Source organism: Leucoraja erinacea, chromosome 29 (assembly GCF_028641065.1).
Source record: "Leucoraja erinacea ecotype New England chromosome 29, Leri_hhj_1, whole genome shotgun sequence".
NCBI classification, from domain to species: domain Eukaryota; kingdom Metazoa; phylum Chordata; class Chondrichthyes; order Rajiformes; family Rajidae; genus Leucoraja; species Leucoraja erinaceus.
In genome coordinates, this window is record NC_073405.1 from 9769478 (window position 1) to 9790311 (window position 20834).

A 20834-nucleotide genomic window follows, 5' to 3' on the forward strand; every position below is an offset into this window, starting at 1 on the left:
AACAAAGTGCTGGATTAACTCAGTGGGCCAGGCAGCATCTGGGGAGGGAATGGATTGACAACATTTTGGTTCGTCACTCCACTGAAAAAGGATGCTGTACCAAAATGTTGTCGGTCCTTTCCCTTCTGAGATGCTGCCTGACTTGCTGAGTGACTACAACACTGTTTTGCTCAAGATTCCAGCACCTGCACCTCCTCGTGTGTGCACCTGAGAAAATTCATTGAACTTGTTCCAAGCAGTTTCAAGTATCATCTGCTCATTAAACCAGCCAGGGGCCATTGTAACAAGATGTGAGAAATTTCACCTCTGCTGGAAATATTCGGGTCATGCTGCATCTGTGGAAGGGGAAACGGAAAAAATTTCAGGTTGAAGACCTGAAACGACTCTTTCTACACAAGTGTCATTATATTGGTGTCAGCACCCAGAAAGTTTGCCTCGTCGTGGACTGAAGCACCACGATGTTTTTTGTGGTGTTTTTCTTTTTGTTTTTCATATTCTTTATCTCATTATACTTCAACCCTGATTTGTTTCCCAATGTATTGTGAACTCCAATGAGTTCAGTTATGTTTAAAATTGTTTACACTTGGGTATCTTGACCAAAAAATATTTCTGGTGATGCATAAAATGATTTGAAATGAAGTAGCCAGCTCTATTTGCTGTTATAAAATTAAACTGAATTCCAAGCACTTTTGGTATAACCTAAATGCACACAACATGCTGAGAAAGTATTTCTGAGCAGGGGTGGAGCCAGGAAGGAGAAAAGCATGGTGAATAAAGATCCTTAGTGTATGGTTAATCCAAATAATATCCAAGTTTAAAATAAGTCTGTTTTTAAGTTTAGTGCATTACAAACACATTTCCTTGTAATTGGTAGATGAAAAAGGAGAGTTGCTCTGCTTTGGGTGGCCTGAATTGTTTTGCTGTTTTTTTTAATCTATTTTCTTTTGCTTTAACTGTGCTTGCTGGCAAAAAAAAAGCCCTTAGCTGCTGTAATGATGCTTTGCTTTCTGCTAGACCAAAATCTTTGAGCTGTTTTTTTTTCTCTTCTATTTTAGGTGTTTTTAACCATGTGGTGCCTTCAGTCTCTTCTCATCAATTTGGAGCCAATTTCAGCAATGTTCCAATATCTAGTAGCACAATATTAAGCTTTAACCCATTACAATCTGTTCCTGCAACCTCCCAGTCATTTCTTTCCGTCTCTTCCAGTACATTATCTTCCACTGATAGTAGAGTTAGCTCTTACCTTTCCCAAGCACCTCCACAGTCCATACTTAACATACCTTCCCCTAATATTTCCTTGCCTCCACCCCCTCCATTGTTAAATTCAACTAGTTCTGACCCCTCGCTCTTCCGGACTATGTCTTCTGTTAGCGATGGATACTTGCCTCCATCCATCTCTTGCTCTTCTACTACTTCGCTTCAATCTGCTAACACCGCATTAGCCTTGAAGCTTGCGTCTTTGCAGCCCAAATCATCTCACCCTTCCTTCACGGTGCATCACCCACCTCTGCCACATTCAGCTCTTGCACAGGCAGCACCTCTAATCCCTCAGTCTGGTACAAATACATCTGCAATGTGGGTCACACTTGGCATGCAGCCTCCTTATGCTACACATTTCTCTGGGGTTAAGCCTCGATAAGAACTTGCGTACTTTATCAGTCTTATAAGGTAAGGTTAGACAAATGTGCAAGGTTATAACTATATCAATGTGTGCAGCTGTGTTAGTAATACCTTGATGAAATGCAAACTAAGCAGTGTTTTAAAAAAATATATAAAATAAAGATCATTTTACAAATCTTCTGTTTTTCTTGGGGTACCAGGTGCGTGTACTTAAGAGCTGAACTGAATATACAGATATCACCATCGATATTTTTAAAATGCAACAAAAATTGGCTGGTTTTATCTTGTTTTAAAATTTGGTACTAGCAATCTGACTAAACATCACTACATTATGATGGATTGAAGACCAAAATTATTTTATTGACTAGTGAAGTTTGCTCAGTAAAAATAAAATCATTATCATTAAATTGAATCTGGTGTATGTTAATGTCCAAATTTAAAAATGTATCTAATTGTTCAACTGAGCGAATGGGAACATTACCCCCTCTATTAACTTCATTATTTGTCTTTGCATCTGAAAAAAACAAGTTATTTGTGGAAGGTAGATAATGTACATTTCCCCTTCTACCTTTAGGTAAATAAGAATTCTACCTCAAAACAATGTGACCTATGCAAGGACAATGTGGACCAAGTTCATCCACTTCCATCAAACTAAAGGTGCTTGAATAGCCTGCAAACATTGTTTTGCTTCTTTACTACTGGAAAATAAAATAAAATATATTCTACTGTGAATTGGTTTGTGTTGCTGCAAAAAAAAAAGGCTCCTGTTGTACAGCATTTAAAACAAAAACTATTTATCTTCTTGCCAACTGATTGGGGCTAGTTGTTGTTCCAGCAAGCCTATAGAGGCTTTGAGGTGTGGAGTGCAGCACACACCAGCATTCATTTGTTAACCTGTGTTGGTGCTATTTAATCATCACAAACTGTGCCTCTGTGGGTTCTGATCCCTGGTGCTTATTATTCTGAAAGGTTGATTGCTGAATTGTTTGCTGAGAATTTCTCAGCAGCAGATAATGTCCTTGTAATATTCTGCATCACTTTAAGCTTGGTACGATGCAAATATCGCTGAACCATGAATTTATTTTATACAACTATGATCGTGCTCCTTTCTTCCTCTGCCTCTGGTGTTTTGTATGTTAAGTGATAGGTTATTAAAACACGGAAAAATACTGTCCTCATTGTCATTCTCTTAATTTAATGGTGTTTTTTAGCATTGTAAATTGCAGTTGAAACAATGTAATCTAATACCATTAGATACATTTATTATACATTTTAATTATTGCTGTGTATAATTTTAATTGTAAACAATAGCACATTGGTTTTCTTGTGAGCTTAGTATATAATGAAGTGTAAATGTTACAATTTTCTACACATTTTGTTTGAAAAATGTATTATGTATAAACAACCCAAGAAAGTAAAATATGAAAAAGTAGACTGAAATTTAAAATGCAGTGCGATTTCATAAACTTTGTCATTTTAAAAATGTATTTTAAACATTTCTTTTTCACAGTTTTGTATATTAATGGTGGGACATCTTTACTAATGCAGTTTTTTAAGAAGTACCTCAAGTTTTTTTTAATATCCTTATGAAAATTTAACTTTCTGGTTTAGGAATTCAACATTGGATTCTGCTGAAGTTTTTTTTCTTTTATCGAATAATTTTAAAGGATTTTTTTTTATAGAGAAGGTCTGAAACAAAGAAATTGCAGTGATTTTTTATGTAATTGTATTCACTAACCAAGCTGCAGTTTAGAGCAATGCCAAGCATTTTTTAAATTATAATGTGATTGGATTCTGCAACAGAGTGACTTAAAAGGTTTTGTAGGCCAGCAAAGAGCTGTGCTTCCTCTGTGAAGCTGATTCACGTGCTTCGTATTTATTGCGTTACAGCAGAGGCACCCATGAATTAAAAAAAATCTTTATCCAACATATTAAGTTAATATTAAAAGCTATCAATGGGGAGGTGGGTCAGGGAAGGACTGGTCCTCGAGTTCTGATGACTGTTTTGAAACCACATTGCAGTTTATAAACTCTTATATTTTACCTGATGGAATTATAACTCTTTTTGCTTTGGAATGTCTAGAAGGTCGTTATAGTGGTGGTTATGTGGGAATTTGAGTTTGTGACTGAGTAATTGTAATAAAATGATAGCTTGTAAAAGCAGAAATGTTGGTTTATTACGTTATGGGGATTTGTGGTTCTGCAAAGATAAATTGACGTCAATGTGCATGCACCTTTTTTGCATGATGCTCACTAAAATAGTGACATGCCTTGCAGGTACATGCTTAGTACTACATTATGCACAATGTAATACAAGTAAGTGTTCCAGTGCAAACACTGGACACATTCTACTGGTTATCAGCTTGGGTGCGTAATCATAATTAATACCTTGACATTTACTTGAGGTTAATATTTATTCAAGTTTAATGCAGTACTGTAGAATTTTACTCCCCTTTCTCTATTCTGGCACATTTTGGGGCAAGGTCCCATGAAATGAGGCATATAACCTTTCAGGAAGAATGTGATTGCTAGATGGTAATCTTTAATTTTCTTCTTTTTTGAAATAATCAAAAGGATAATTGAGCTAGGAAATAGTTGCCTACATTCAGATCTCTAGTCTGTTGCTGGTACAGATGCAATAGTCACAATGTGTTATTAACTTGCCTGTTGAGATAGTCAAATATGTTAAATCCAGAGTTCAATTCTATTAAAATAGACACTAAAACAGTAAAGAAAAAATCTGATTTATCCAAGATTATGGTCTTGGATTGGATTTCAATTTTTAAAAAAAGAACCTACTTTGTAGAAAAGTGATATGGACTTTTAACTGCAGATTGTTAACTTGGGTAATAAATTATGCCCATCAATTATCTACAGGAAAGCTATGAATTTGTTGTAAATCTGACTTTTTGTACAAAGTGACAGATGACATTCACACTAGTACTTGGTAGAATGCTAGTAAGCCAGTAATGAGTAAACATTAAAATAATGGCAGGATGTTCTCATAAGTAGCCTTAAATTTGTAGGTATATTGAGGTGTAATTACATGCTGTGAAAACTGAGCCATATAACTTAATAGAGAAAAGATGCATTTACGTCATTTTATGTCGGTTTCTAATAATACAAACTGCTTTGACTTAAGCATAGTTTGTATAATCCGTCAAGGGTGCCTCTAGCATGCAGAAATTGTATATGAGATTTGCCCCTTGAGAATAAAGCATCTATTGTAATCTGTACACTATTTATCGAGTTCAGTTTATTGTAAGGAAAAATGTATAAAGTAATACCTATTATTTTAATATATATTATCAAAATGCCTGAGATATATTAAAAACTATTACCTAATTTTCTTTAGTATATCTAAATACTTTGGAGAATTTTTTTTCTGTTTGTAATAAATTGTGCATTTTCTATTTTGGAAAAAGTAATCTAACCTGTTCCAAGTCTTTCTGTGAACCCTCACAAGGCACAGATGACATTTTTACAGCACTGAAAGATAATGTCCATCATATGCTGGATTTTCAATGTTAATTATATTTTACATTTTACACTTCCCCACATGCACTTAAGGGTATTTGAACAGAGTTTAACATTTTTTTTAAATGCTTCTGTTGGGAAAAATGTTTGAGATACAAAAAATATTTTAATCCTCTTTGCACTGCATTTGATTGAGCATTTAAAGCAATGCATCTGTAAATAACTAATTTCATGTTTTAAAATATTACAATTTATTGTAAATGGTGCATTAAGAATCCTGTTTCAGGTGAAATCACATGGGTGCTCTACCTACTAGAAATTAACCACACAGGTAGTACAAAATGCAATAAATGCCATAAATATAAGTTTGCTGTGATCGCGGACTACAAAAGGGGTTATGGTGCTAAAACTCCTGATTATTTTGGGCACATATTATCCCCAAAATGTTTACATATAGAGGAGTTTGGATTAATAAGAGGTAAACACAAAATGCTGGAGTAACTCAGCGGGTGAGGCAGCATGGGCTTATTCAGACGGATTAAGAAGGGTCTCGACCCAAAACGTCGCCCATTCCTTCTCTCCAGAGGTGCTGCCTCACCCGCTGTTAGTCTAGCATTTTGTGTCTATCTTCGATTTAAACCAGCATCTGCAGTTCTTTCTTACACAAGTTTGGATTAATAGTTCCTTTAAAAAGATGCAAGAATCTGAATCTTTTAAATGTTTAGCCATTCAACCCCTTCAACTCCTCCATACTAGCTTTTAACATGTCAAGATTTGCATCATTTTGATCAGGTTACATATCCTGTGTAAGATGGACGTTACCTTTAAAAAACACAAGTGGAGGATGAACCAGATGTTCTTTGCACTTGTACAATGTAGTCTGTCTTTTTTTGTGTGGCTATAGTTAATCTTGTATAATGTTGCTTGGTGTGGAAGAGCAAAGAAGCTATCCTAAATAAACACAATGTTAAGGAAATAAAATCTGTGGTCATTTAAAAACTTGATTACACACAAGTCAGCCAGTATGTACAGATGAGAAGCTGATGGTGCTCAGGAATTGTCTTGTGGCTATTTAGGCATAGCTGTAGAATTTGAAATATAACTAAATATTAACATTAATAGCCAGTTCATTTAGCTTTTCAATTTCTTCACAATATAGACGGTGCATTTACTGTGTGGTAGGGAAGGGGATGCTTTTGTGATTACGGTTGCCTAGTGCTTATTAAATTTTGTGAAATGTGAAGATTAAATTGCAGGCATTTTAAAGACCTTGTAGTGTTTATGTAATGTTATAGTAAAAGTGCTACCCATTTTTTTTTTTTTTTTTTTCCATTCCACCTGTTTCTGGGGTTAAAGTACTGTAAATCCATTTAAGTTGCAACTACTAAAATGTTAATTTTTTTTTGAGGAATTTCCTCGACTTGGCAGTTTTGACATTTTTACCCCAATTTTTGATCTTTTGTTGCTGGTGTTTATTTTGCCAAGAATTTAATGCATTTGTTTTTTTTGCTTTTAATAAAGTTGTGTATTTCTAAATATATATAACGTGTATCAATTATTACAAAAAAAAATTATTGCATTTACAAAACATGTAAGGTGGGAAAAAATGCAACTCAAATGTAGCTATTAAGCAAGAAAAGTAGTCACATTTCCATCTCGTGCTCAGTTTTATTGCCTAAAATGCAACTTCCATGCTGGTTTAAATGTTTTTCCATTGCCTGGACTAGTGCCAAATGGAGTAATGTTAATTCTATAAAATGTTTCTGAATAAGTCACTTTTTGCAACAAATTGTGAACAGAAATATTTACGATATACAGGTAGTGAAAGGAGTAATTTCACCTTTGTGTACGATTTGAAATGCATGGAGATTATTCATCTGTTCTTCCAGCCACCACACAATAAATCTCAGATTAGTGGCCGTTTTTAGTTATTGGGCTTATCGCTAAACTCCATCATTGATAGTCATATCTTCAGCTAGACACCAAGCTCCATCCTTATGGGCCTGTCCCACTTAGGCGACTACAGGAGACTGTGGCCGCCACATGTTCACGGGTGGTTGCCGGGTAGTCGCCTTCATGGTCGTGAGTAGTTCCCGCATTTTCGGAACTAGTCGCAGCTTCATTCTGGTCACGGCAGCGACCAGAATTTTGACGCCAGGGAGAGTAGCGAAAATGTTTGTGCCGTAGGTGCAGTGGTAGTGGGTCGCCAGGAGGTCGTAGGTTGTCGCCGGTGCTGACCAGTTGGCTCATTGGGGGAAAAAAAAGTTGCGTTTTCAGAACCAAGGATAATCGACCGATAATTTCCGCCGAGCTTCACAGCTGTGTATCTCTGGCTTAAAAGTTGTCTACTTCTCCTCCCCCCCCACCCTCTTTTAAAGTACTTAAGTGACCCTTCCCCTACACTGCTTTCACCGTCTTAATTACAGTGCCAACCTTTCTGTTCATCATGGTGTGTGTCTGCATCACATTGGCTTTGCACCGTGTGAATTTCACTCAGACCTCGCTCCCCCTGCTTGCCCTGTCCCCCGCCTGCATAACTGGCTGGTGAAGGAAGTGATGTATGTGTGTTCCACTCGGACAGTCGCCATTCCAGTCGCCATTTTTTCAGGGACACTTGAGTAACTCAGCAGGGCAGCAGCATATGAAGAACAAGGAAAGGTGGACCTGATACGTCACAGGTGTTGCCTGACCACCTGATTTACTCCAGCACTGTTCTTTTACCAGCATCTGCAGTAATGTGGTCGGTCGTGACAGAAGCAGCATCAGAAAGTGGGAAGATGTGTTGATGTAATGTTACAACTCCAACCCATTTGATACTTTTACCAACAAAAAAAGAAAGGTGAGGGATTTCATTAGATGGGGGTTGACATTTTCAGTAACAAATGAAAATACTTAAGTTTGCCCCTCCAGTTACTATCCAAAATCATTAACTGGTCAGAAAAAAATCACTTGTTTAACCTACCCAGTTCATGGAATTTAATGAAAGTCTGAGGACAGTGGTGATGGTAAATAAAATTAGAAGACAAAAGCAATGGGAAAGATGAATAGCACATATAAGGATTATTTTTAAACATAAAAATGGTGCAGGAGTAGGCCATTTGGCCTTTTGAGCCAGCACTGCCATTCAATATGATCATGGCTGATCATCCAAAATCCCCACTTATTCTGGTTGGACTATATTGCATGTGTAAAATGTTTGGGAGAAAACATTGCAATCCAATGTCTTCAGCAATGGCTAAAATAGATTCAGTAATGGGCGTGGCCACTTGTCAGTTTTTTTTTTCTTGCTAATTTAATTGATCCTTCAGTTTATTTACCAATAATGACTTTTGTTTTCTGAAGTGTTCACATTCCACTTTATTCCCTATTTTCCATAACATTTCTAGAGAATGAAAACATGTTTTATTTTCTCATCCCAAAATGTCACCCATTCCTTCTCTCCAGAGATGCTGCCTGTCCCGCTGAGTTACTCCAGCCTTTGTGTCTATTTTGTTTTATTTTAAAGCTGGGACTATCTTTCACTACAATGAATTCGAACTTGTTTCTGCCGATTAGAAATGAACAATTAGATTCAATAAATGCAAATTTCAAATTAAGTTAAGTTGTATAATTTGGTTAAGAAAAGCCCCATTGAACTAGAGTAACTACAATATTCAGTACAGATAATCTACAGTCATAAGGCATTCACCAAGTCAGAATAATTTTAATTGAGCAACCAGCCAAAAATCAATGAAACCAACAGAAATGTTTAAAGTTCAGAGTCCATTGTGTTAAGGAAACCCAAAAACATCTCATGCAAACAGCAACATTTAGAAAAAAAAGTACATAATAAATAGACCCAATTCAAGTTATTTATAAATGTTAAATTACAATATCTTGCATCCCAACTCCACCACCACTGCATTCTCTCTCTCTTCTTCCCTCCCCCTCCCCCCCCCCCCCCCCCCCCCCCCCCCCCCACATCACATACTTTACACCACATGCACACAAATTCACTTTGACTAAAAAACATCATGGTGTGGGAAAGCTGAAAAAACAATATGGTAGGAAAATGCAAGAGGTCCAAAAGAATCTGAAAAAGAAAAAGTAAATGTTAGGCCTTTAGAATTTGTGATCTGTCGAGCACTTTATTCTAGCATGTTCAGGACAAGATTAAAAAAAAATCTTTTACAATAGTATATATTTTCCAGTGAACCTACTGAGTTTAAAGAGTGTGTGAAATGTACAAGCCGTCACGATGGACCCTGGCCCATACTCTAGACCCAGGGTTCAGCTGCAAACCTTGCCCTTCATTTAATATGTGTATGGGCTCAGCCTCATTCATTCCAGGGAAAAGAGTCACTACCAATCCATTCCCTCAGTTTAAGTCCTCTGTTCCTGTTAACATGGGCCGAAGGGCCCGCTTCAATGTTGGTATCTCTAAACTACCATCTACTGCCTTTTAGTAAGAAAAACTATCACCACACTGTTTTTTGCTTTTAAAGCAATTTCCTGTCCACCTGTTACTGATTTTTAATTCAATAGGTACCAGTTATCTGTAACATCTTCTAGCTGAGGAGAGGTGATTGGGTGTGAGATGAGAGTTTCACGATCTTGGAAGTGGAAAGCTGATAAAAATCCATAGTTACCATCTGAAATCACAGTACCCGTTGAATGCAGTCTCTAGTCTCTATGATCTGGTTTGAAATCTTGTTTCTTCTGAAATTCCATACTGTTCCAGTGGATCCTAGTTAGAGAACAGGAACAAGCATTAGTCCAAAAATGAGAAACGATCACCAAGAGGGGCTTCACTGCATCATAGAAGCCCCAAACAATATTCTAAATTCCAAATGATGGCAGCAGAGTTGCAGTATATTTATCCTCGCCAAATTTAAGTTTACAGGTGCAGCATAGAAATAGACCCTTTGGCCCACGCCGACCATCGACATGCTAACACTATCCTACACAAACTAAACTAATACAGCTGCATATAGTTAAAGTGCCTTTAATGAACAGAATTTTGTACGGAGTGGCTTAGTTCAATGAGAAACCTCAGTCTTTTTTTAAAAAAGGCGGGAGATAGAAAACGGAATTATAGACCAGTTAGCCTGACATCGGTGGTGGGGAAGATGCTGGAGTCAATTATAAAAGATGAAATAGCGGCACATTTGGATAGCAGGATCGGTCCGAGTCAGCATGGATTTACGAAGGGGCAATCATGCTTGACTACTCTTCTGGAATTTTTTGAAGATGTAACTAGGAAAATGGGCAAGGGAGAGCCAGTAGATGTAGTGTACCTGGACTTTTAGAAAGCATTTGATAAGGTCCCACATAGGAGATTAGTGGGCAAAATTAGAGCACATGGTTTTGGGGGTAGGGTACTGACATGGATAGAAAATTGGTTGGCAGACAGGAAACAAAGAGTCCCTTTCAGAATGGCAGGCAGTGACTAGTGGGGTACCATAAGGCTCTGCTGGGACTGCAGGTATTTATAATAGACATGAATGATTTAGATGAAGGGATTAAAAGTACCATTAGCAAATTTGCAGATGACACAAAGCTGGGTGGCAGTGTGAACTGTGAAGAGGATGCTGGGTGAGTGGGCAGATGCAGTTTAATGTGGATAAATGTGAGGTTATCCACTTTGGTGGCAAAAACAGGCAGATTTATCTAAATTGAGTCAAGTTGGGGAAAGGGGAAGTACAACTGGATCTAGGGGCTCCTTGTTCATCAGTCAATGAAAGTAAGCATGCAGGTACAGCAGGCAGTGAAAAAAGCAAATGGCATGTTGGCCTTCATAACAAGAGGAGTTGAGTATAGGAACAAAGGGGTCCTTCTGCAGTTATACAGGGCCCCAATGAGACCGCACATGGAGTATTGTATGCAGTTTTGGTCTCCCAATTTGAGGAAGGATGTTCTTGCTATTGAGGGTGTGCAACATAGGTTCACCAGGTTAATTCCCGGGATGGCGGGACTGTCATTATGTTGATAGAATGGAGCGGCTGGGCTTGTATACTATTTACAAAGATGAGAGAGGATCTTATTGAAACATAAGATTATTAGGGGTTTGGACACGCTAGAGGCAGGAAACATGTTCCCAATGCTGGGGGAGTCCAGAACCAGGGGCCACAGTTTAAGAATAAAGGGCAAGTCATTTAGAACGGAGTTGAGGAAAAACCTTTTCACACAGCGAGTTATGAGTGTGGAATTCTCTGCCTCAGAGTGGTGGAGGCTGGTTCAAGAGAGAGCTAGACAGAGCTCTTGGAGATACCGCAGTCAAGGGATATGGGGAGAAGGCAGGAACAGGGTACTGATTGTGGATGATCACATTGAATAGCGGTTCTGGTTCGAGGGGCCTACTCCTGCACATATTGTCTGTAAATCTAAATTAAAATGCAAGTCATGAACTGGGGAAGAGCCAGGGAAACTACTTAGAGAGCTATGATAGTAAGCAAGCAATGGCCAACTTAAAAATAAAGTTTACAAGTTACTTATCCCATTAAAGCAAAAAAATCCCACAGGAAATATGGTTTAATTATGGCGAGTAAAAGTTAAAAGATTGTATTAGATTGAAGTTAAGGGCTCAACAGTTTCAAAACCAAATGAGCCTGAACAGTAGGGTGACTGAGTTTAAAGTAGGATACGAGAACACTTTGGCAAGAAACAAAAATATTGTACGAGCTTTTATATATTGGTCAAAGATTAACTTAGTTAATGTGGATTTCACAGACAGAGACAACAGAAATTAACATTGGGGAATAAAGAAGTGGTGGAGAAACAGAATACTGGAATAAATGAGTTCAAGGAAATCGGCCTTTTAAAATACTAGTGCCCCTGAAATTAATGTGATTGAAGGGTGTTAAATCCCCAGGATAGGACGACCTGCATATTAGGGGTTGAAAATGATGGTTATGGTATAAGATGATGCTCTATTGTCATCTTGCAGAATTCCTAGATTTTGGTAGAGTTCTCACAGATTGGAAGGCAATAATATTAATTAAAAAAGGAGTGAGACAGAGAGACAGCTGGAAGTACTAGGCCAGTTACCTCAACATCAGCAGATGGGAAATAAATAAGGCAAAGGAGCAGAATTAGGCAATTTGGCCCATCGAGTATGCTCCGTCGTTCAATCATGGCAAATAAAATGTTCCCTCTCAAGCCCATTCTTCTGTCTTCTCTCTGTAATCTTTCACACTCTTACTGATCAAGAACCTATCAATCTCCACTTTAAAAAATACCCAGTTTATTCAAGGGACGTGGGCTAGGAACTGCAGATGCTGGTTTACAAAACAGACACAAAGTGCTGGAGTATCACGGCAGGGCAGGCGGCAAATTTGGAGAGCATGGAAAGGTGGCGTTTTGGGTTGGGATCCTTCTTCCGGCCAATTGTGTTTGATGGTGGGACAAAGCCTAGCAAGGGACAGGTGGATACAGGTAAGGGAGGGGGGGAGTTGATGGACGAAGTTGTAAATTATGAAACCAGGGGAGGGAATGTAGGGGAAGTGGGAGCAGAGAAATTAATGCAAGTCTAGGCGGGGCACAATGAATGTCGATGGGGAGGAAAAGGTTTGGTTAGTTACCTAAAATAGAATTCAATGTTCATACCCCAGCGAAATAAGGTTTTGTACCTCCAGCTTGTGTGTTTTCTCAATCTGGCAATTAAGGTGACCAAGGTTAAAAAGGTCAGTATGGCAATGGAGGAGGGGGGGGGGGGGGAGGGGGGGGGGTGAGAGCGAGAGAGAGAAAGAGTTAAAATGGTTAGGACATCCTCCGGTAGGTCTTGTTTGGCATGTGTTCGGCAAAATGGTTGGCAAGTCTGTGCTTAGATTCGCCAATGTCAAGGAGGCCACATCAGAAGCAGCAGATGAGGATAGTGGAGGCGAGTGTGAACCTCTGTCCCACCTGGACTGTCTACAGCTTGTAACTCTTTCCTATACTATTCAGAGGTCATTCAACTAAAACATTACTTTAAAAAAGACAACGCATGGAAACAGGCCCTTCGGCCCACCGTCTGAAGTTAGATTTTAACAGTAATGAATCACATTTGAAAGCTTATTAAAAATAACTCACTTTTCCAGTTATTTCTTTAATTTCATTTCGGTAAAAAATTAAACTTTTCCGCATGTATTCATAGCTGAAAAACAAAACCAATTGAAATCTATAAAACCAAAACATTGAAAAATGTTCGAATCGTAATATTTTCACACCCAAGGCGTTAAGTCAAATATTATTTCCATTGGCACGCCATCTTTAATCTAGGCTAAGGGAAATCGAGAACCAGAGGACAGGTTTAAGGTGCGAGACAAGATTAATAGGTACCCGAAGGACAAATTTTCATGGAGGGTGATGTTTATATGGAATGAGCTGCCAAATGAGATAGAGGCAGGTACTATAACAACATTTAAGACACTTGGACAGGTACTGGAAATGGGTAGTGTAGAGGAATATGGGCCAAACCAAGGGAGGTGGGTCAAGTGCAGATAGGAATCATCCAGAGCTCATCAACATAAACTGAATGGCAGTATAACTTCCCAAGATACAGCGATTGTCCCATACCACAAATTGGCAGTTGGCAAATTCATGCTTCAAGCATTGCCTGGCTGTCAAAGCCCTTATACATTTTGAATGTCTGACACAGAAGCAATTAAACAGTTGTTTTAAATGTCATTTAAAATGCTAAAAGTAGAACTAGCTAAAAATCCAATTAATTATAACGAAAAGGGAACTCCTCTACCTTATTTTCTGCATCCTGCAATCTTTACTAACCTCATTAGGGTTTGGGGCTGTGCCTAGCTCCAGTAAACAAGTCCACACAGCAAAGGCTAGCATATCTCAGCAAGGTGGAGCTCCACAAGACTCGACACAGAGTCTGGCAGCAAAGTGAACCAACAGATTCAGCATTCAAAATTAATCAGCCATTCAAGGGTGGCGCAGCGGTGGAGATACTGCCTTACAGTGCTTACAGCACCAGAAACCGGATCCGAACTAGACTACGGGTGCTGTTTGTACGTTCTCCATGTGGGTTTTATATATATCACTTGGCATTATTAAAGTCAAGGTATTTACTTTCATTGTTGGAACATGGAATTCATTGCTAATTAAAATTATGTGCAATAAATAACAAATGGTATTGTAACTAAAACATGGAAAGCATTAACTGTTTTTTCATGAAGCTTGCTACCACTTCAAATGCTCTACTGATTTTTCCTACATTAATATTCATCACAGCAGTCAAGCTGAACTTTGTCTCCATCATAAATTCAACGGCAAGTTTTGAGATGTCTAATTGACAATAAATCCATGACCCAACAGTCATGAGAAAGAGGTAGCTGCTTGACAAGTTTAATGTAAACAAACTTAAAATTAACTAGTTACTATAATTTTAGGCTGTGTACACAGCATCTTTGATAAAATAGGCCCATAAGTTATTTTAACGAAGGTCTCACGGTTTAATCCTCTAAGACTACAGGAATAAAGGTGGCAAACATTGCTGTTCACTTGCATACCTAGCTTTTGTCAAAGCTTCAATCCACTCCTCACATTCTTCTTTAGTGTCACACGTAAATGAATATTTTCTTTCTGGCTCATCTACAAATACTGCAATCAAATAACGAAAATACTGTTTATTTGGCTGTTGTCATCACCACATTTATCATCACATTTATAAATCCTCTGAAAAAGAGTCCCAAACCAGAACATCGCTTCATGTCCTCCTGAGAAGCTGCCCGACTGACTGAGTTACTCCAGCACTTTGTGTCTTTTTGTGTCATCCAGCACCTGCAGTTTCTTGTTTCGCCAATATAATTTCACATCGGCATTAAAACGAGGCAAAAATGCTACCTCTCTAAAGTGTATTTTGTAACTAAATAAAAACGCCCCATAATCTGACACAAATAAATATAAATTTGGAGTTACAGAAACTCGTTGCAACATTATAAATATGCCAGAAACATCATTAAAGCAGCAGACTTTCCTTAAATAAGCTTGATGATAACATTGACAAACTACAGGTGCTCATTCCACAGGTTTAGAAGTCACAAGAAACCATGCCAGCACAACATGGTGTTGCAGTGATTCAAGCTAAAAAAATGTAGCCTTGAACATTAGCACTTGTACAAAAGTTCTGTACTTTCATTTTCTGCATAAACAAATTTTGTGAAAGCAGATGGCAGTTGAAGTGATAAGTTATCAACACAAGGACAACTATAAAGAAAATGAACATTTTTAGAATTATGGCAGTCTCTGCCCCCAATACCATGTCCCCTTGAGAAATAAAGTGAGAAATAAAACATTTTCTTAACTGGACAAAATGTTTTTTTTTTGCCACCAAAAAAAAGGCATTTTGTTAGGAAGACGCTGTCAGGACAAATACAAACACAGCACACCAGATGAAAAAAAATCCTTGTTGACGGCAAAGGCAGTATAAAACTATGTTGTACAAAACCTAAATTGTATATCCCTCCCCTTCAGTCTGAAGAAGGGTCTTGACCCAAAACGTCAACTATTCCTTTTCTCCGGAGATGCTGCCTGATCCACTGAGTTACCCCAACATTGTGTGTCTATCTTCACCATTATAACGAGGCAGTCTCCTCCAAAAGCTACAAAAGGCAGCTACAATGGAAAATGGAAAAGATGTTGGGATTAGTCCAATATTTTTGGAAGGTTTCCCCAAGCAGGTAAACACTTTATTTGGCCCGACGGCGCAAACATTGCAACAAGTTGCTCAAGCGGAATTGTGTTCCAATATCTAGTCACAATGGTTACAAAAAATCAACAACATAAAGAAAGATTAATGATCACTAAATTGTAGAAGGCAACATCAGCCTCTGAACTGGAGGCACAATTGTGGGTTGAAGAGTCAAAGACAACATGCAATAGAGATAGCGCTTAGTCAGAAACGTAATAGAGAAAAGGGAATAGGGTAAGGAGTCCCAACCTCATGTATAGAATCTTCATCTAACTAATGCAAAGCCTAGCAAGGGAGGATTCACTACCGATTCCTAATACGGTGAAAATTGCCAGAGGGGCAACAATGATCATAAAGTCGTTAAATTTATGATCCAGGTATTCTCTGGACTTGGAATAACAAAGTTATTTTTCCCTCACAGGATTTTCAAACACATTCCTTTTTAATAGTTACATTTATTTTTTTTGCAAGCTAAAAAATACTAAAGGCTAGACTTTACACTGCTTAATAGAGTATAATTTCACACTTCTCAGTGGAAGAGATTACTTGTTAATGTCCACGGCCAGCCACAGTGAAACTACCAGCTTGAGTTCTTGTGAGACAATGGTGTCCAATTACTACGGGCAGGTCATGTGAAAACCCAGGACTGCTTCTCGCTCCTCTCTTTCTCTTCCACTTTCCCCCCCCACCCCTGACCACTTTATTCTGCTTGTCAATTTCCAAATTTTGCATTTGAAAACCCTGTGAGAAAAATAACTTTGTTATTGCAAGTCTGAAACTCTCATGAATTCCACAGATTCACCACCCTCTGGTTGAAGGTACGCCCTTTCATTCTGAGGCTGAACCCTCTAGTCCTACACTCTCCCGCTAGTGGAAACATCCTCTCCACATCCTTTCTACCCAGGCCTTTCATTATTCAGCAGTCGACCGTTGCAAGTTCTTGTCTAATAGCATCAAAGTTGGCCTTGCCCCATTTTAGAACTAACTCGTGGACCCGCCCTATCCTTATTTAAAAACGATCTTAAAGCTAATAGAACCATGGTCACTGATCCAAAGTACTCACTCTTAAACACTTCAGTCACTGGCCCAATTCCTTAAATGTAGGTCAAGCTTTGCCTTGTAGGGCCCTCTACATTTTGCCTGAACACATATGACAAACTCCACCCCATATAAGATATGGGACAATGGCAGTCTCAGCCCCAAAGAGATCATTCCCATTTTATGTCTGAGCTCCACCCATATAGCCCGACTGTACAATCCCTCAGTAATGTGACCACAGACTATTACCATGATGTTCTTAATCAATAGCATAATATTTTAATGCTGTATATTACATTCAACAACCTCGTTAATATGCATCACATCAGAGAAGTTAATAATTATCCAAGTTCACCTGCCAATTATTACTAACAGGAAGTAGAAGTAAAAGTCAAGTTACCTAATGAGAAGCCAATGTCATCTTCCTTTTGGATTTTACACTGCTCAAGTAACAAGGCACCAACGGGCTGGTAAATAAATGGCATCAGTGTGTTAACATATTTCTAAATACAAACAATTGTCAAAATCGTTACTGCTTCCTTATTGACAATATGTCCACCCTCGTTCAACTGGCAAGTTCAGCAGACATGGAACAAATATAGAAAATAGAACACAACGGCGCAGAAACAGGTCATTTAGCCCACAATGTCCGTGCCAGACATGATGCCAAGTTAAACTAATCTCCTCTGCCAATGTCAATGAATAACTTACTGTATCAAGAAATTAAATATTTATCAAAGTTTGGCCTGAAATGCATTATACAACAAGATGGAACAAGAAAATAGCCAGCTCTAAAACATTTTCCTTTATGTACGTTACTGTCTTAAGAGAAAACCGGTCATAATTGTTTTTTATTTATCCAAAATTCTTCAAACTATTGTAATGACACAAACCATTGATCGATAAATTTAAAATGAATGTAAAGAAAAGTAGATATTGCATCTTGTATTCTCAAGAATGATGCCATGCCATAGAAAAGCTGGTCGGGGGGGCGGGGGAGATATGCATACATAGACTGATGTGGCTAGCTCCTGTGGTGGCATTGAGGATTTACAGTAACAGAGCAAGGATGGCAGCGAGGTTATGAAGCATTCTGGGGATATCATGCAAACATGACAAGAGGGATAACAAAAAGACTGGAATAACTCAGTTGGTCTGGCAGGACCTCTGGAGAACATGGAGAGGTGACTTTTGGGTTAGACCTGTGGCCAATCAACAAATTATAGAGAAGTTATGGTAGGTTGGAAGAGTAATCATGAAAAATCTCACAGCCAACAATATCCAGATTGAGGAATACAATAAACTGGTCAAGGCAGGGATGCATCATACAAAGAAGTGTAAACGGGAGGCAGTAAAATATTTATGTTGAAGAATTATGTGCTTGTGGTATCACTGGGGGCTTTTTGACAGGAGGTGTATTGATTATGATAATGGATAAAATTGTGTCAAGTATTCTGCATTCTAATTAAACTATGAAGCAGTCTTACCTCCTCTTCATCAATTCTGAAGTAGAAAAGGAAGTTGACAACTAGTTTCACGAGCCGACATTTTGCAACTGAATAAAAGGAAAATGAAGATATTACCAGAAAAAAATGTTAATGGTTCTACAGCCATATGTGCAAAGCATTATTATTACTTTAAATGTTTTCATATAGAATATAGTGCATAATCTCAGACACATGGGTGGATGTGGAGATAAACCCTGTACCTGCTCTTCTAAGATAGAAGTCATGGAAGTCAACTTCTAGTTTTCATACATTTAATAGGTGACTGAACTTTGAGGCCAAAAATTACAGCACCATTAAAAAGGGCTTAGTGTAATTAATATTTTATACTAAAGCTACCCCAGTTGAAAGTATAAATACATAATAGCTGGAAGAAAACAGAGACAGGGGTTAATAATCTAGGTGAATTTTATTAGTTTTATTGGAACCTGTACAATGTGACAATCGTTCATTTAAATCCCAAATAACAAACAATCATATCAAAATTCAACTTTAAAACAGATCTGATCACAACTTTGGGGGCTGAAGGGTCTTTAATTGTGCTGAAAATGACAAAAGTGCTGCAATAACTCAGCAGGTCAGGCAGCATCTCCAAAGATCAATCATGAGCGACATTTCAGTTAAGGACCATTTTTCAAACGGTTGATTGGGCAGCCTCTCCAGAGACCCACTGAGTTACCCTAGCACTTTGTCTTGTTTTGTAAATCAGCATCTGCAGTTCCTTGCATTTCTTGTACTTGCGCTGTACTGTTCTGCTCTATATTCTACCATTAACAAATCTCTCCACTCACGCTGTCGCAGTCAAGGATTTAATGCACAAACTGTGTCCCTTCTGCCCCTCCATTTCGTTCAGAATTATATCATTTAATCTCTCCTCCTTTCTGCTAGTGTGCATCACTTTATATGTCTATGCATTAAATCCATCATGCCCTATACCCTTCTGCCTAATCAGCCCCCCCACCCCCGGCCTGTTGTGATAGGTCTCCCCAGTGCCTCCTACTGCCCATTCGGCTCAGCAACCCCTGTTGTGACAGGTCTTTTGCTCTTGACCTCTTCCCTCCTCTAGCTTGCCCCCCACCCCAGCCCTTCCACCCCCCCCACATAACCACAATAGGGAGGTTTCACGGCAGTCGGGTCACGACCCATACTGTTTCTACGCTACGCCAAGTGGAGTACATGCGATGAACTGCAGGTAAGCACTTACCCTTGTTTCCAGCGTAGCGGGCCCGTTAAAAACCGCCGAAATTGTCAATTCTTTGCGCTGTAAATAATTATGGAAATCGCGAGACATTTAGCCTACTTCAGAATTCCAAAAGTGGGGAGAAATGACGGTGGATAGAAGCGAGAGCTGAAGGGACAACAGCCAGAGTGCTTGGCGAACAGAAGTGATAAATCTGGCTGTAAAATGTTAAAAATCGCCCATGGTTCTCAAGTGGGTTTTTACATACAAAAAAGAAAACGCCTCTGAAGCAAAATTTACAGCCAGATTTATCATTGCTGAGACACCAAAGGAATCAAGAAAAACCACAAATAATCCCTTACTGTTGATGAAATACACTGAGCAAACGCGATAATTCCCAATATTTTCAATTCCGATATCTGCACAGCCAATGTTCGCCAAGCACTTTAGCTGTTGTTGTCCCTTCAGCTCTCGCTTCTATTTACCTTCATTTCCCTTCACGTTTGGAATTCTGAAGTTGGGTACATGTCTCTCACACTTACCCCGACTTCCACATTTTTTTACAGCACAAAAATTCAACATTTTGGAGGTTTTTAAAACAGGTAGGAAAGTACGCGTTTCTTGCATTAATAACATATACCGGAAGTTACGGATGTTCTCCAGATGGATTGAGCGGCTCCGTGTGTCAAGCCCTATGACCCAGTGACCTTACGTGCAACCCCCCTATACCCTTCTGCCTATCCAGCCCCCTAGTCCCCCCACCCCTCCCTGTTTTGATAGGTCTCCCCAGTGCCTCCTCTTGCCAATTCGGCTCAGCAACCCCTGTTGTGACAGGTCTTTTGCTCTTGATCTCTTCCCTCCTCATGCCCCTCCAGCCCACAGATGCCCCCCCCCCCCCTTTCCACCTCCCCCCAGATAACCACAATACCCCTTACCCCCACCCCACCGGCCTCTCCAGCGCCCCATTCTGCCTCTGGGAACCTCCACCCCCCCCCTCTCCACCCGGAGTCCCTCCACTTCCCACAGGGCCATCGACCCGTTGTGACAGCCAGCTCTCCCCGGCCGCGACCCCAGGTTCGTCCTCACCGTCGCTGCGCTTCGGCCCCCTCATGGTGAGCTCGGCAGCTTTCTCCGCCGGTTGCTTGGATAGACACAGCAGCTCCTTCATGTTGTACCTCATGATGGCGGCGTACGCTGCTGCCTCACCTCACACTCCCCACCCGCCCGCCGGCCGGCCGCGGACTGAGGGGAGGGAGAGAGAGAGGGAGAGAGAGAGAGAGAGGGGAGAGAGGGAGAGAGGGAGAGAGGGAGGCCCCCGGAGCCCCGACTACTGCAGCCGGCGGTGATC

At 39.4% G+C, this 20834-nt stretch overlaps 2 protein-coding genes across 7 annotated transcripts in view; one reads left to right on the top strand and one right to left on the bottom strand.

The window, feature by feature from the left end:
- dot1l (DOT1-like histone H3K79 methyltransferase) overlaps positions 1 to 6642 on the top strand; it is an 80210-nt gene extending 73568 nt beyond the window's left edge. For 3 of the 6 annotated variants that reach the window (XM_055658551.1, XM_055658553.1, XM_055658552.1), the window contains 2 exons: positions 1056 to 1668; positions 2195 to 6642. In XM_055658551.1, coding sequence (XP_055514526.1) covers positions 1056 to 1639 — 584 coding nt within the window. In that variant the 3' untranslated portion in view covers positions 1640 to 1668; positions 2195 to 6642. The remainder of the gene's footprint in view (positions 1 to 1055; positions 1669 to 2194) is intronic. The other 3 variants (XM_055658554.1, XM_055658557.1, XM_055658558.1) reach the window with 1 other exon arrangement.
- A 2395-nt stretch (positions 6643 to 9037) lies between these two features.
- On the bottom strand, positions 9038 to 20762 carry plekhj1 (pleckstrin homology domain containing, family J member 1). Its single transcript, XM_055658562.1, has 7 exons — positions 20573 to 20762; positions 18289 to 18356; positions 17202 to 17268; positions 14583 to 14673; positions 13147 to 13210; positions 9726 to 9823; positions 9038 to 9169 (listed from the first exon to the last, which is right to left on the bottom strand). Exons 1-6 carry the CDS (start codon positions 20664 to 20666, stop codon positions 9767 to 9769), a joined length of 441 nt encoding a protein of 146 aa, XP_055514537.1. The 5' UTR covers positions 20667 to 20762; the 3' UTR covers positions 9038 to 9169; positions 9726 to 9766.
- Positions 20763 to 20834: the final 72 nt, after the last annotated feature.